This window comes from Electrona antarctica (assembly GCF_951216825.1).
Source record: "Electrona antarctica genome assembly, chromosome: 6".
In the NCBI taxonomy this organism is placed as follows: Eukaryota; Metazoa; Chordata; class Actinopteri; order Myctophiformes; family Myctophidae; genus Electrona; species Electrona antarctica.
The window spans coordinates 31,995,841-32,008,803 of record NC_136811.1 but is presented as its reverse complement, the minus strand read 5'-3'; the positions used below and the strand labels follow the sequence as shown (position 1 = coordinate 32,008,803).

Below are 12,963 nucleotides of genomic sequence, written 5' to 3'. Positions count from 1 at the left end.
AGAGGGAAAAAAGTATGTCTGACTTAGGCAAAGTGGTTTAAAGCAGCAGACATGATAATTGCTGTTCCTCTCACCCTGTAGATCTTGTTCCTGACACGGCAGTACTTCACCTCCTCCACCTTCACATAGGACAGACACTCCTCGCAGCACTGGTCACCATGGCAACTTCCTGGCCGGGAGCAGCGCCTCTTGCACGCCACAGTGGAATCCTGGGAAGGCAGATGACCAGGGAGAAAGGCAGAGGGCTAAAATGTTATTCCGGGCGGAGTTGCAGATGGCGTGAATCATGAGGTTGACGGGTTAACTTTCCTGTGATTGCCTTATATTGTCCCCCCCCCCCTAACCTGACTCCGCCAGATGGGGCAGCAGAGAGTACACTGGGTTCCCCCCTCCTGCTCCCATCTGGGAACTCTCAGGCAGACTTGATGCCCGGCCACAAAACGGCCTGGCCAATCAGCAGCAGCTAGAAGCTAGAAGCTGCTGCTAGAAGTTGCTAGAAGCTGCTGCTGATTGGCCAGGCCGTTTTGTGGCCGGGCATCAAGTCTGCCTGAGAGTTCCCAGATGGGAGCAGGAGGGGGGAACACAGTGTACTCTCTGCTGCCCCATCTGGCGGAGTCAGGTTACCCCCCCCCCCCCCCCCCCCCCCCCCCCAGCGATTAGCAGGTGGAGATAGGCGAAGATATCCGATTGTTCGGCTATGCGAGAATACACCAAACAGATAGTCGAAGATATCCGATTGTCTGGCTATGCAAGAATACAGCAAACAGCAAAGTGAATCTCTGTCTCTGTACCTTGCAGGTGCAGATGGTGCAGTTGTCGTGTTTGAAGGAGGTTCCGTTCTCATAAACCTCACTGTGGAACAGACAACTACCTAACGACAGATCAAACACCTTCCTCTGGCCTGGGAGGGGGAAGAGAAGGAATGTGACACGAAGAGAGAGCGAGAGAGAGAGAGAGAGAGAGAGACATAAAGACAGTGAGAGAGAGAGAAAGTGTTATAGTATGTCACATTTTTGGATTGCTTATTGGTCTATGTTTTCAAATATAACAAATGCAGGCATTGTATGAATGTGTTTTCTCTTTTAATGATGAAAATAAAACTACTACTACAATTACTACTATTTGCACATTTCATATTTCACATGTAGTGTTTGTCAAAATCTAACTATAAATGCACCAAGTCTCTGTGTGTGTGTACTTCTGTACTGTAATCCACTTAACTGGAGAACAGCTCGCCCCACCTACTTCAAATTCGACACACATGTTCCACACCCCCACAGGGGCACTAGTGCAGTGCCTGGTGTCGAGTCGGTCGGACCCACGGTTGTCCAGAACCGCCACAAAAGGCCTCTGCCCGGGCCACAGCTGACATCACAAGGCCTCTGCCCGGGCTAGACTCCATATTTGGGCATGCCTAAATACGGGTTCGTCCCACCGACTTCTGACATCATTCTGACATCTGCATAGACTCCATATTTGGGCATGCCTGACAAAGAACTCCATATATGGGCATAAAAGGGGATACCGCTGACATAACTTCTGACATCCCGATATAAGTGCAGTTCCCGGTGTCGAGTCGGTCAGACCCACGGTTGTCCAGAACCGCCACAAAACTCCTCTGCCTGGGCCCCTGCCCAGGCTCCCACGGGCACTGGCCCCCCGGGCACCGCTCTAGTATACTTTAATGTGTGCTGGCGCCGTGCACCATAAACGGCACATGCAGAAGCTTGACGTATCGCAGCATTACATGTTTCGCTGTGCATTGCACGGCGTGAGTTATTAAATCAGGCTTTAGCGTCCTTCAAAGGAGGCTGTAAACTCGGACACTTACCAAGGCATCGGGGGCAGCATTGCCCAGGTGGGGTGTGGCTGAGGTGGGCAGGGCAGGATAGGACAGGGCACACATCACGCACGCATAGGGTCCGCCCTCCCTGGAATAACACACATACTTTAATACAGGGGCATCATTTGGAGTCTGCGTCATTTTGGCCAACATTTTGAAAAAATAGTGGAAAAATAGCAGATTTAGATTTTTAAACAGGGCTTAAGTGGTAACTTTTTGTGCCATCCCCTATTTCTTTTCTGAAATGTCGCCTCTGGTTTATTACCCAACCATCGGCATAGCTTCATCTAGTTCTGCTGTTGCTGTGCATAAAGGATTCTACATAAAGGTTTGTTGTACAATTAGAAATTAATGACAGTGGGGTGTGACTGGGACAGGGGATGGCGCCAGCCTGGTGCAGCAGACATGGAGGTTGTCTCACCTGTGGCTAATTAAGTGATATTATGCGTGCGTGCACATTGCATAATGTACTATATAAAGTGTTTGGTTCTCGCCACTTCTTCCCACAGCTAGGTGTGAATGTGTTAACAAGTCTTTAGCACAGTATAAGTCCTCAGTGCTCCGAGAGTGTACAGAATGTGACCAAAACGGACCCCTAAGGGTACACGCGCACACTCTCTGTGATACAAATGGATACACAACACTGAGGATTTTACAGCGTGTGTCCTCTGACACCTCTCTGCTTTGTTTACTGAAGGAAGGGATAGGATGGATGAAGGAAATGAAAAAATACATACATGAATATAGTCGAAAAATGGGATAACTGTGATACAGTAATATCCATTCCTCAGTAAAAGTAGCTGTGTTCATTTACCTCTGACAGTGTACAAATGTAACCAAATGGCTTACATTTTTGTACCACAAATATAGGACTTTTCTGAGTGTGTAGGCATAGGAAAGGCATACAGGTGATGTATCTGTTGCTTAAGAAGGATTGACACTCACAGTGCAGGTGCATTTGATGCAGGCCTTCCCCTCTGGACTGAACTCCTCCCTCTCTTTGTGCAGACGACCCTCAAAGATGCAACCTAAAAGATGACCGCACACATTATGACAAGGATCTGGGATCTGTGTGTGTGTGTGTGTGTGTGTGTGTGTGTGTGTGTGTGTGTGTGTGTGTGTGTGTGTGTGTGTGTGTGTGTGTGTGTGTGTGTGTGTGTGTGTGTGTGTGTGTGTGTGTGTGTGTGCTGTGTGTGTGTGCTGCAGTGGTCAGTTGGTGAGTTTGTGACAGTGCCACCCACTGGTACCCAGTGGTACGTTTTTAGTTTTTACTCTAAACATACATAGAGACATAGGGACATAGGGATATAGGGACTCACAAAGCCAAGTATTGAAGTGGTGTACACCGCTCAAAAAGAAAAAGACGGTATATGGCTCGGACCATACAGGCGATGTCATTGTAAATCAATTGAATTGGTGAATTTAAAGTACCAATACACCCCCACACCCCCACTGTGGAATAAGTAGACTTGGCTGTGACTGTGGATGCATCAATTTCCATTGTCAATTTTATTATGACTTTTATGTTGTTGTTTTTTCTTTTTTCTTCATATTTTGTTCAGGGTTAGGGTTGGGAATGTGTGGTAGTTTTATTGCTATAGCTGCAACACATTATTCCCAGAACAGACATGACGTTGCACAGTAACATCCTCAGTGTTCATTTATTCATTTGTACACTCGCAGAGTTAAATAAACACTGACGATTTCAGTGTGAGGGCTTTGAACAGCGTTCAGTTGGTGTGTGGTCCTGGTGTACTCACTAGGGCAGGTGGGGCAGCACTTCTTGGGGTGGATCTTGGGGTTCTTGCAGTGGACAACACACTGCACTTCTGCCTCTGTGACGACACCTTCCTGTCACAACCACAAAATAATAGTCTTATTTTGCAATCTTTTAATGATATGGCAGTCCATATCTCAACAGATATATAGATAGCCATAATAACTGGTCTAAAATCTCTAAATTCCTTCACAAATGACCTTCCAGTTAGTTGTTTACTTTATTGACATAAAAGATTGGGTCCAAACAATAATCGAAAACCCATGAATAAAAACTTAAAAAAGGTACAATAAATTAAAATATACAACATACAATACAAACTCCCTTTACTCATACAACAGGAGCTTTCTGTTGCTCCAAAAGTGACAGGCAGGCATGTAGCAAACGTAAAGTTCTTCTTTTTCAGTTTACTGATTTGAGATCACAAAGAGTGAGCTAAATCAATAAACTCATGTCCATATTTAGCTCTGATGTCTTGGAAAATTAAGCACAAGATTAATCAGTAGATATTTCGGAACATGCCATTCTGAACATATCCACGTATAATACATATGTGCACACAAACGTGTGGTGGCTGGTGGTGCTTACACATACGTGCACAAACCACACAATCCACACAAACTTGTTTCTTTAAGAATTTCAAGGATGCCCTCATCTTTTCTTTGGCGTCTTTGTCTGAAGCTGGGACTTTTCAAAGTGACGTCCAAACTGAAATGGCAGTGCGCCTGACTTAAAATTTAATGACAATGAGCTTTGATAACACATCCAGCTGCTCGCCTATCCACACATGATTCAAACCGAAAACTCTCTGAGGCCAGAGCTTCTATTCTCTCCGTTCATCCAGCCATACCGGGGGCATCAATGACGCAGGGTTAAGTTATCAGTGTATGTGCGCACATACCTCCCATAGTGGTGTTAGAAAAACTACCCTTTGACTGGTTGAGCGTTATGTATTTTTTGCTGAGGTGGATGACACGAGAATGAATGAAGCAGGAGATTAACCAGTGATATTTCGGAACATTCAATGGATGAATGAGCAAAAAAGGTCACAGGCATGTCAAGTGACAAAAGCATAGATTATGTTAGCAAGCCATGCAGAAGAGCACTGGAACATCAGCCAACTGGCCATGTCCACAAACCCACTAGCCTGTCTATGTATACATTAAACATTAGCAGCCAAACAGACACACACAAAACGCAGTACACACAAAATGCAGTACACACACACACACACACACACACACACACACACACACACACACACACACTGACCTGACAGCGCCTGTTAATGCAGGGCTTGGCCGGGCTGGTCCAGGACACTGAGCTGTTGTAAGACCTCCCGTCCAGCTGACAACCTGAGAGAGACAGAGAGAATCAAATTAGCAGTTCATTAAAAAAAAAGAAAACTGACAATATTCAAGGTCAACAATAAAGAGTGTGTGGGGAGAACAGCCTAAAACTAGGATGTGGCATAGTATGGAAAATAATTCATTCGGATGTCATTTTGTTTTTTTTGTTGAGTGTGTGTTTTTGCAGGTCTTTTTAAGTGGTGCAACCATTTTGCACACACAGCTTTGTGTGTGCCTGGCTGGCTGGCTGGCTGGCTGCCTGGCTGGCTGGCTGCCTGGCTGGCTGGCTGGCTGGCTGGCTGGCTGGCTGGCTGTGTCTGAGCACGGAAATTGCATTTGGTTGGTTTTCAAAACCAAGTGTCACTGTTGTGCAGCCTAACACACACATACATATTAAGTGTATATATGATGATTTCATGTGTATCAGTACAGTACACTACAGTACAGTACAGTACAGGGACCCCCTGGGGACCCCCACATCTCAACAGTTTTGGACGCAGGGCGGCTCGCCGGAACCGGCCCGGCCCCCTGGGCGCGTTCCTGGGGGTCTGGATGTAACGGTAACTCTGTCTTTTCTTGACCGTTTCGGACATGGGGCGGGTCTGGACCGCCACACGGATGTGCTTTTTTCCTCTTCTTTTTCTGTTCCAATCTGTCTGTTTGCTTTCATTAATTGCTTTTGTTATTGTGTTTGCTTCTATTAATGTGTTCTCTGATCCAGTTTCTCGGAGCGACACAATATATACAATACGACAAAGTATAAATAAGCCATTACACATGAAGTGTGTATTTGTGTGTGTGTTTGAACTTTGAACATATGCATGCACAAGGAAGAGTATCTTTAGTCGCCTTAGCATCACCAAAGGATATGGCTGATAATAACTTCAGTATTCAGTAACATGCATTACATACAGTATGTATGCATGTTACTGAATACTGAAGTTATTATCTCCCACATCCTAACATACTACATAACAACGTAGAGTAGACCATCAGTCTCTAATTCTCTATTATGCTGTCTGTCATAGTCTATTATGTGCACACACAGACATTCATACACACAACAACTCTCTCCCTCCCTCTCTCTCTCTCTCTCTCTCTGTCACACACACACACTCGCGCGCGCATACACACTTGGAGCTGTGTGTATCATATCTCCGAAGTCGTCCAGGGAAGTGTGTGTTTGGATCCATAGTCAGTTTGATAAGAGGCTGTTAGTAACCTGACACCATCTCTGGAGGACCTGTAGACTCCACAGCGACCACACGGTACATGCCCTCCCCAGCCACCCACTCAGCACTAAATTAATAGCCTATTCATTTCACCTATCCCATTTACTGTAAGTGGACCGAGATCAATGCTAAACTTTCCATAGGATGAAATCAAATCGCATGTATCGACCTGCTTTCATTTCTGCAAGCCATACAGTACAGACATGTGGGGGGATTTGTAACAACCAAATCGACCTATAAGGGTAGCTCTACAATACTGTAACATTATTTCATAGTAATCCCTTGTTTTAAGCGTATAGGATTGTAGTCTTTCTGTGCAGAAATAACACTTCATCTGAGAATATTGAATCTATAGCCACAAGGGACATATGGACCAGAAGTGGCAAAGAAACAACAGAACAGAACAGAACAGAATAGAATAGAATTGAACATAATTTCCTTCTTTCCCAATCATAGGTACCAAAAGCCATTTTTCCCAGTTTACACAGCACAGTATTTCCCTGTATGTTACTATACAGTGGAATCACACCATTTCAACGTGTACATTTGCTTAGTGTCTGTGAGTGTAGAGATGATGAAGATATGAGCTGTCTGGCTTTTTATGGCCAAACCAACCGTTTCTGTCCTAACTTTGGTTGTGTCACAATGGAACCACAAGTCAACCACACTCTACAGGGAACAATAGAAAACTGACACACGTTGCCGTGGCGACACGGGGCTTTCCACCGCCAACTTGAATGGGTTCCACCTCACTTAATGAACTGCCGTCTCATAAAACACACAACCGCAAACACACAAGGGCCGCGCCCCCAGTGTGAGTGAGTGTCCCCATGCTACTTGGTGTAGCAAACTAACTAGCAAAGGTATGTGTACACAGCAGGATTCTCAGTGTGTGTGTGTGTGTGTGTGTGTGTGTGTGTGTGTGTGTGTGTGTGTGTGTGTGTGTGTGTGTGTGTGTGTGTGGTGTGTGTGTGTGTGGTGTGTGTGTGTGTGGTGTGCGTGTGTTGTGTGAGAGGAGAGCAGAGCAGAGGAGAGGAGAGTGCGTGCGTGCGTGCCTAAATGTGTACAGTATGTATGTGTGCATAGGTAGATCCCATTCTAAATGCACACGCTAGCACTTAATATAAATAATGATGTGTAAAAAATAAATAAATGTAAAATGATCTTTCATGATGTAAATTGGGGAGAAAATATTGTATATTCACAGAAGGAGGCCATGGGCCGTTATAGGGAAGGCCGCACTACAGCAGTAGGGTTCCTCCTACAATCTGCCTTAGATTGAGATATCATGTGTGAAATGGCCTGATATCTTGGCCTGAGGGTGGTGCAAAGGATACATCACGGCTTCCCACAAGTTATTCCATTTTATATTATCAGAGATCTCCGCCTACTGATACAACTGTGGAGATATCTAAAATTCAATGAATGGGCTAAAAACTGTGTGTAAACATCTGAAGATGAGGCCTGGGCTGTGGCTCAGCGGTCCAGGCACCTTGGCCGGTAGTCCGAGTCTGGCAGTGTGCCGCGGGTTTGACTCCCGATCCCGACGGCCTTTACTGTATGTCACTCCCCCATCTCTCTCCCCCATTTCCTGTCAGCCTACTTTCTGTCCCTCTATACAAAATATTAAATAAAGGTGTAAGCCGAAAAGAAAACAAATGAATAATAATAATAATCTGAAGATGTAAAAAAAAAAGAACAGCATCACATACAATCAATGCAAAAAGTAATGCACTCCTTCATATGGGATGATATCAGGATTGGTTTCCAAAACTGGGTGTATGTTTGGCTTGCGTTTGTTTTCTCCACCGTACAAGGCCATTCTCTGGATTTAGTTTTCCCCAGACGTCTCAGTAGGCGGAGATCTCTGAACATCTGGCTATGTGAGAGGCACTGTAATCCTGTGTGCAAATTGGACAATGTTGCCTAATGCTCTTGCGAGAGGAAAGGCCACAGGGTCACCAGAATCAGAAGGTAATTCTCTGGGCACCATGATGGTAAATTAACTTACATAGCACCTTTCTATTCATCTACCGAACACCATTCAAAGTGCTTTAAAATTAATTTCACCTTCTTCTATTCACACACATATTCACTGCAGAGTCAGTCATGCAAGGCGCCTGCCTGCTTATCGGGAGTAGTTAGGGGTTCAGTGTCTTACTCAAGAACACTTTGACATGAAGCTAGGCGGAGTCGAGGATCAACCCTTTCGCTTCCAAGATGCCCGCTCTCTTCCTCCTGAGCCACTGCTGTCTCTCTTTGGCGTCCTACTTTTTCCCACTACACCAAAATTCTTTATAAAAAAATAGCAGGTCTACAAGTTCACAATGCGGTACATTGCTACGTGTTGTGAACTTGTATGTCGGCCATTTTTACATGTTTGCCTTTTATAGCATGCCCAGGATAATGATGCTATGGTTCATGTGCTTAAAGGTACCATTATCAATTCTGTTACATACTTATTCTCACAATGTCTTCATCCCATGTCTACATCTGATCAAACAGCTCCACTGATTCCCGTTGCAGTAGTTTTTGTCCCTTTGGTCAGGTCTTTGTCATGCCATATTTGAACCAGTTTTCAACAGGCTTTTATCTCCCTTCCTATGTGTCTCAACCCTTGTCTTCCATGTAGTCAAACATAACCTTTGTTGTGTTGACCCTGCTCCAGTGTGACCTTATCTTACAACATGAGAAACACTCTCAGGGGAGAAAGAAATGTACCTCAAGTCATCCAAAATCTTTTTTTCAGGACATAATAACATCCTTAATGATATTCTGGCTTTCCTGCTGGGAAGGGTTTATCAATATAGGGTATACGTGTGTGTGTGTGTGTGTGTGTGTGTGTGTGTGTGTGTGTGTGTGTGTGTGTGTGTGTGACTGTGTGTGTGTGTGTGTGTGTGTGTGTGTGCGTGCGTGCGTGCGTGCGTGCGTGCGTGCGTGCGTGCGTGCGTGCGTGCGTGCGTGCGTGCGTAACGCTGGGAGAATGAGAATGGGCACGGTCTGTCTGTCTGTCCATCTTACCTTTACATCGTTCACAGCAGGCTCCAGTCTGTTTCACCACCAGGGCACAATCCTCCGACACCAGTGGACACTTCTCCTGCTTACAGTCAGCTTTACCGTCCTGGAGAGATGCAGAAATAGGACGTCAGAATGGCACAGGCATGGACAAGACTCACAAGAATATAGAGATAGCGAGATAGAGAGAGGGGTGTACAAAAGGGAGTGCGTGGAACTGTGCATAAGACATAAAGGGACTGAGGGGGAATAGATGATTTGTCAATTTATTGATTAGCCAGTGACAAAATTAAATTAAATTAATAGCACTATTGGTGCAGAATGTATGTTGTTTGGGTGAAGCTTTTAAGCCAAAGTGACTTGCACTGATGTGTGCCTAACCCCTACTCCTTCTGCCTGGATCCATGTTTTTGAGCTATAAAGCAAATGGAAAACCACCATTGCAATGTTAGTGTCATGCTTGAACCACTGAGCTAGACTATAGGGAATGGAACCATTATTTTAGTGCTGTGCTCTACCCTTTGAGCAGCTCTGGGAATGGAAACCCTAACCCTGGCGCTGGCAGGCAGCACTAGCATGGCGACATGCCATACTCTGCCCAGGAAAGCTTTCATCTCAAAATTCCTATTCTATACCCACCATTCACACAAATACACTCTCACTCCCACAACGTGTAAACACTCACTTTATTGGGGGGAAAAATGGCTTTCGGCGTTGGCAAAATCACCCAGCCAAAACAAAACACCAACAAAACTAAACACCCAAATCACCTTTGGCACACATCTGAGATGGCTGCACTCACTCCTCCAAAACAAACCACACCATCATACCTCCCTCCTCTCTTTCCATCTGTCCTTCGCTCTCCCCTGTTTTAATCTACATGACTTTCACACCCTGGTTTTATGACCGACTTTATCCACACATTTTTTTTTACACACTGCCTGTTTATATAGTGGTGGCCCCTGGATCCCTTGCCACCTCGCTGGCTAACTGTAACGAGGAGGGATCAAAGGATGACTGTGGCCCCAAATGGCAAAAATAAAATCGGGCAGTTTAATTTAGCTGTGCTGCTTGCCTTAGACCTAACCACACTGGGTACAAATGATGTCATGAGAGAGGAGAGGAGAGGAGAGGAGAGGAGAGGAGAGGAGAGGAGAGGAGAGGAGAGGAGAGGAGAGGAGAGGAGAGGAGAGGAGAGGAGAGGAGAGGAGAGGAGGAGAAAGGGGAGCCTAGCCTATGAATGGAAAGTTGAGGGGTGAGTAAGGGAAGAAAGGACGAAAGAAACACAGAGATGGATTAAAGGGGAAGCAGAGTACAGTGAGAGAGAAAGAGAGCCTGGAGGTTGTTACCATGGAGGTCCATGCAAAGCCACTGTCAGCCCTGCACAGCAACACAAGTTCTGTTTGTGACGATGAGTTGGAGCACAGAACTAAACATGGGAGCTGAATACAACATCTGTCACAGTCTGGGTATGGAAATAATACATAACCTCTCTCTCACACTCCATGCAGATCAAACACAAGCAAATGTTGGCGGGGGAGGCTTAAAACTCGCTTAAAAACTATAAGTTTCATGCAGGCAGTATTACTTGTCAACCAGTGGGTGTCCTATAGCCGACACCAGGGTTTAATCTCTCAATGGAAAAGTAAGGAGACCACCTCCAAGCAATGCAGATGTGCTATACGATGATGTTTCAGTCATTAAAATAAGTTCTGGATTGCAGCTTTAATGCACATGTTGAGCTCAATGGCTCGGCTACATCCTCCTATTACTTGCCAGATTAAATGAAATAAGAGATGGATGGGCAGATATTCCAGAATAATGAATGGAAAGAGTGACGAGTCGACAGAACGGGAATGATGAAGATGAAGGCAGAAAGAGCGACATGATTTGACATGATTTGATGTATTTGTCGTATGTACAGTTATGTACCAAACAAGACCCACATCAAGACATACCAAGCCCCCTCACACGCACGCACGCACGCACGCACGCACGCACGCACACACAAAATAAACACAGACAAAATGCACAAACACGCGCACACACACACGCGTGCGTGCGCACATGCGGTCGCACAAAACTTTGTCCACTCTTCTTCTTTCCGTTTCCTCGCTCCTGTCTACCTCCTTTATCACACTGCCCCTCAATGTTTGTCTCACTCTTGGTCTCTCTCCCCCTCCACGTCTAACTCCATCTCTCTCTCCATCTCTTTTACTCTCCCACTCTCTACCTATAATGCTCAACCTCTCTCCCCCTCCACTCAGCCCTATCTGTCTTACCCTCTCTCCCCCTCCACTCTGTCTCACCCTCTCTCTCCCTCCACTCAGCCCCCTCTGTCTTACCCTCTCTCTCCCTCCACTCAGCCCCCTCTGTCTTACCCTCTCTCTCCCTCCACTCAGCCCCCTGTCTTACCCTCTCTCTCCCTCCACTCAGCCCCCTCTGTCTTACCCTCTCTCTCCCTCCACTCAGCCCCCCCTGTCTCACCCTCTCTCTCCCTCCACTCAGCCCCCTCTGTCTTACCCTCTCTCTCCCTCCACTCAGCCCCCTGTCTTACCCTCTCTCTCCCTCCACTCAGCCCCCTCTGTCTTACCCTCTCTCTCCCTCCACTCAGCCCCCTGTCTTACCCTCTCTCTCCCTCCACTCAGCCCCCTCTGTCTTACCCTCTCTCTCCCTCCACTCAGCCCCCTGTCTTACCCTCTCTCTCCCTCCACTCAGCCCCCTCAGTCTTACCCTCTCTCTCCCTCCACTCAGCCCCCTGTCTTACCCTCTCTCTCCCTCCACTCAGCCCCCTCAGTCTTACCCTCTCTCTCCCTCCACTCAGCCCCCTGTCTTACCCTCTCTCTCCCTCCACTCAGCCCCCTCTGTCTTACCCTCCAATATAAATTCCCAGCCAGCACACATTCAAAGCCATTCCACTGGGCCACCATTAGCACTAAGTGGTGTAAAGAGATGTGACCCCCCGCCTCTCCGTCGGGGTCAAAGGTTACGATGGGTCGCCACGCCTCATAAACACTGGACATGCTGCTATGATCCTCCGGGTCTTTCTATTGGCCAGCGGGTGGTTTGGGAGAGGGCCCTGATTGGACTGTTGGACTGTCTGTCTCTGTCTCCAGGGAAGTGGCCCCCTGGGGAGGGATGAGGCGTTGGTATGTTTACAAGTGTGTGAACGCGGGAGTGTGTTTGTGTGTGTGTGTGTGTGTGTGTGTGTGTGTGTGTGTGTGTGTGTGTGTGTGTGTGTGTGTGTGTGTGTGTGTGTGTGTGTGTGTGTGTGTGTGTGTGTGCATGAGTGGCACATAAAGAGAAGCAGGGAGGAAGACAGGGAGATGATGAAGATTGCTTCTTTCATTTGATAACCTCTTAACTTTTCAACCTGAACCTTGGTACTGTTCAAGTCAAAAGGCTGCATGCACCGTTACACAGTAAATTCCTCAAATTCCTAGATGGCGTGCATGCACGTGCACAGGGAGATTTTGAATATTCGACGACTACACACCAACTTCAGAGTTACTAGAACCTTAGGTCTTGACTTTTACCATTTGGATATTTCCTATCTGACACACCACCACTAGGGGGCGACAAGGCATTCCAGTTGTTATTCCTCACACTCACCCTCTGCCCATCTCTTCCTGTGTCCATCTCTCTCTCTCTTTCCCACAATGTCTGTCCATCTCATCCCACCTCTCTTCCTCTGTCCCATTCCCTTTTGAAGTCTCTCTCGGCCAACCTTTTCCATCATGCCTATCT

At 46.4% G+C, this 12,963-nt stretch overlaps 1 protein-coding gene across 1 annotated transcript in view; it reads right to left on the bottom strand.

Moving 5' to 3' along the window:
• bmper (BMP binding endothelial regulator) overlaps positions 1-12,963 on the bottom strand; it is a 29,408-nt gene that overhangs the window by 10,128 nt on the left and 6,317 nt on the right. The window contains exons 3-9 of the mRNA XM_079502972.1: positions 9,223-9,322; positions 4,893-4,975; positions 3,604-3,694; positions 2,789-2,871; positions 1,832-1,931; positions 792-901; positions 75-209 (exon numbers count right to left, since the gene is read on the bottom strand). Of these exons, the coding sequence (XP_079359098.1) occupies positions 75-209; positions 792-901; positions 1,832-1,931; positions 2,789-2,871; positions 3,604-3,694; positions 4,893-4,975; positions 9,223-9,322 (702 nt within the window). The remainder of the gene's footprint in view (positions 1-74; positions 210-791; positions 902-1,831; positions 1,932-2,788; positions 2,872-3,603; positions 3,695-4,892; positions 4,976-9,222; positions 9,323-12,963) is intronic.